At 38.1% G+C, this 4,249-nt stretch overlaps 1 protein-coding gene across 1 annotated transcript in view; it reads right to left on the reverse strand.

The window, feature by feature from the left end:
• ntrk3b (neurotrophic tyrosine kinase, receptor, type 3b) overlaps positions 1-4,249 on the reverse strand; it is a 136,238-nt gene that overhangs the window by 20,075 nt on the left and 111,914 nt on the right. Inside the window, exon 14 of the mRNA XM_035682205.1 lies at positions 2,579-2,709. Coding sequence (XP_035538098.1) covers positions 2,579-2,709 — 131 coding nt within the window. The remainder of the gene's footprint in view (positions 1-2,578; positions 2,710-4,249) is intronic.

The following is a 4,249-nucleotide window of genomic DNA, read 5'->3' on the forward strand; positions in this document are numbered from 1 at the left end:
TGTCACTGAGAGCATGTTAGCATGTTGACATTGGCATTTATCCCACTGCTGTGCCAGTGGGATAAATGTACAGCTCCAAAGAGCTGCTAGCGTCGCTGTAGACCCTTACTGTCCTGGGTGTGGTCTGAACTGTTTTTTTATACTGAGTCATCCATTCCCTTTTGTTACTGCCTCCAGCTCATGTTGTTGATACACTTGTTTGCCAATCTCCTCCTCTTTCCCCATAAGCACCAGCTAGACTCCATCGGGATAGAGAAGATAACAGGGCAAATCGGTTTCTATACGGTTATCTTGTTCTCCTGATAGTCGATGGAAAACACAACACTGAGTCTACTGTATGCCAAATTCAGAAGCATTTCCTTTATATTCATAAATAACGCTTTGAAACTATGAAGTAGTCTGACTGACCGAACAGCATTTTCTCAGTATACAGTAGTATACAGTGGCTATACATTATATACATCTAATAATCCTGTACACAGTTTTTAGGCCAGTAAGCACAACAACTGTAATGTTCAGGGAGTACAGGAGCAGCTGGCTGGAACTACTGTACACAAAACAAATTGATCTGATTGGTTAAATGATAAAGCAGGGAGTGCCTTGAATTCATTTCAAGTGGAGTACACATGAAATATCAAATCTTGTTCAGATGTTAGTTAAAGCCACCAGTGTCAGAAAAAAAAGGGGGGGGGGGGATCAAATAACAGCAATAACGTGCCTTACTGCAGACTCTATTGGAGAAAAAAGACTCTTGACACTTCATCCGCAACAAGAAAATACAGCAAGTTGCTTCTCTTGATCTGCTTGGCCTTGAGTCCTGCTTCCCCAGCCTGCTGCTGACGCTATTACAGATGGAAAGACCTTGGGATGGAAATACATTTACTCATATGTGCTTTTCTTGCAGTGAAGAGCTGGAGGTGGTTGAGATGTACGGCAGAGTAGGTAAAATGACCATAAAATTCTATTACCAAATCAAACCGCACTCTTAAGGAAATGTCTCCTGTCTGGGCGTCTCTCCAAAACAATACCTTCAAGTGCTTGACTACAATAAATTGAGGGAAAGAGCTGCAATGAATTTTCCCTTTGTTGACCTTTAAGTGTATTCAGAGAGCCTCTTTCTGCTTTATCACAGACAGGAACATGTTCAGATGAAAATGCACATTGCATTGTGTTTTAAAAATAAAGAGGATTCTGTAGAGGAGGATTATTATAAAACAGATTAAGGTTCTTTTGTTAATCCTGTAATACAAAGAAAAGGAAGTTACATCCAGACACTCCATCATCATTGTCATCTTAACTCTTCCACTAACTTCTCCTGTTGTCAAGGTCAGGGTGGTTTTCTGACTTTAATTTATTTCCTGGGTAGGTTTGCTGAGTCTGCAACCTCATATTTAGGCATCCCCCTGCTTCAGCCCATTTATACCAGTTCGCTCGTATTCAGCCTGGAGCTGCCAAGCACAACTTAATGTTGAGGCCCCACTGTGAAAGCATCTGATGCCACAGATTGTTATAAAGCTTTAAGTGCTTTAAAACAAAGCATCAAGTTCACTGGGGTATTAACTTTGCTCCACCGTAACTGCTGGTCCCTTGGCTGATACTTAGACAGGTTTTGAATGGTACAAAGAAAGGTAGAGGTCGAGGCACCCAGCTCCAGATGACAGAGCCCTTACCCACCAAACAAAAGACTTTCCAAAATATATTTTATCTACATTGTGTCTCAGGTCACAGAGGTCATTGCTTCCTACTAACAAAATTAATTTGTGACATTTTCAAAGAGATAAATGTCCTTTTTGCTCATGTCTTACAGTGACATACTGTATAACATGGTAGTGATTCAAACTATACCAAGTTCATGAAAGAGAAAACAAGCATACCTGTCATTTACAGGAATAGTTTGACATTTTGAGAATTATGCTTGCATCTGTTATTTGCGTGGGTGAGGGTAGGATTCAAGGATAATTTAAATGGAAATTGGGTCATTGAAATGATGTAAAAACGTTTTCTGATATAACTAGTGACTATTTCTAATAGAGCTGCACAATAATATAATATAAGTATTATCAAAATCATAATATGGCCAAGTGCAATATCCAAATCGCAGAAGCTGCAATATTTTGATAAAGAAAAAATGTGTGACAAACAGCATTATAATGAAGTACTGTAGATATGGATACATGCATGTTTGTTTGGTAGAGACCTCAACAAAGGTCACATCATCGTGATTTGCATAGTTTTTTCAGTGAAAATGAAAATTGGGATGCAAAAAAAAAAAAGATAATTCCCTGGGCTTCCATAGGAAAGCTACCTAACTTTGGCATATTTTACTGTACACTGATAATAACTGCACAATGGCAGTTTTCACATTGTACAACAAGATGCATTGCATTGTAGGGTTGTTAGCACAAAGTTGTGTGCATGACATGACATGCTTTTTTTTTATGCCTAGATTACGAACACTCAAATAAAATGGCGGAAAATGAACACAGTGTACTATATAGAGAGTTATTTCAGATAGCTGTGTCCTGGCACATAACCTCCCATTAAAACATGCATACACGTTTGCACAGTGAAGACATACCTTGACAGCCACCAGCATCTTGTCCTTGGTGGGGCTGAGGTTGTAACACTCTGCCAGGAAGACTTTACCGAACGCTCCCTCACCCAGTTCCCTTTTCAGGATGATGTCTCTCCGCTTTATATGCTGGACAACTAAACCACAGAAAAGCAGGGAGAGAAAAGGGGGAGAAGGAAAAAGTGATGAATATTTTTTTTCAGATATTGAGCTTTAGAACATTTTTATTGTATAGAAAACAAATATCTTGTTTGTCTTTATCTGTAAAACCTAGGAAGGAACAAATGAGAGAGAGAGAGAGAGAGAGAGAGAGAAAGATACAGTGTACTGGAACCTGTATGCGCTGCACTGTGGCTGCAGCTACTTTGTACTATTTAAAATTCTAGTCAAGATCTCAAGTTTCTCTAGATACACATATGTCATGAATTAAGGAACTGTGTGCAAAATGATGCACAAGACATCCTGAAGTCTTGAATATTTTAATATTCCTCTTCATATAAGTATGATACAGCTTCAGTGAAGTGCTAAATATATGTGATATTGTCAAAATGTAAAAAATGTTTTATCTAACTTTGAAGCTACTCTAAAGAGAATACTATGAACATTAGGGTTGAAGTGTTTTTAAATCTGAAAAGCGCAAATAAACCTGGCATTGGACCTGCTGAGCTGCAAATCTCTTATCTGGATTCCTTGGTTTTACTGTTGCCATTGAAACAATACAGAGGGACATTTTATAATGAGAACACAATTGCTAAATGTCTGTTTCTCAGAAAAATAAAACAACTAGCTGAGCAGAGTGAGAAAAACAATTCCTCTTTCTTTCTCTATACTTCGTATTCTAGTTTTCCAGATTACTCACTTTAACATCTATTTTGCGTATTGTGACCTTCACCCTTTCCCCCTCAATTCTTGTTAGTGCTTGTAATGTCTGTGACCACAGAATTGAACATAATTTTTCTAATTAGCCTAACAAAAGTGGTGAATTTTGCAAACTGACAACACTCATGAAAGGCAGAATGTGTGAGAAAGACACAAGAGAGAGCGATACAGCAAAAAAGAGGACTAGTGAGACATAAAGTATGAAAACTTGTAGGTATCAGGGCTAACATTTTACCCCCTGATACCTGCCAGGCTCAGTATGAAGTATGAGTAGGGGAGGTGTAGGAGTTGTTGGCTCCAGAACAGAACTGCTCCTCATGCCTCATTCTGAATAAAACATGACATCTTGTCTTCTATCAATGCGCGCACACACACACTTGTGTGTATTTATACATAGTTTCCAAAAAACAACACATTTAGATACATATTAGACGATTGCTTTTCACCACAATCAGCTTGGACGTCATATAGCTGGAGCTGCACAGAGTAGCTCTCTCTGTTTTTTAAAAATGAATGAACTGAAGTGAGCATGTTTAACGGACTCATAGGTGAAGGGCCAAAAAAAGCTATTAAATATTAAATCAAATCACAAATCAGAAATGAAACCTTAACCTTAAGAATTCAATTACATTCTAATGGTTGTAATCACTGTCCAATGTTTGTCTAACAAAAGTTATTATGTTATTTTTTTATGCCACCACAGACTATTCAGTTTATATTTATTTAACGCAAAGGTGTACCAGAGTCCTGTCCACAGACCTTACAATTAGTTATTCAAGGTCCACTGTGTAACATTTA

The sequence above is a fragment of the Morone saxatilis genome, unplaced genomic scaffold (assembly GCF_004916995.1).
Source record: "Morone saxatilis isolate NCDOM2014 unplaced genomic scaffold, NCSU_SB_2.0 Contig11, whole genome shotgun sequence".
Lineage (NCBI taxonomy): Eukaryota > Metazoa > Chordata > Actinopteri > Moronidae > Morone > Morone saxatilis.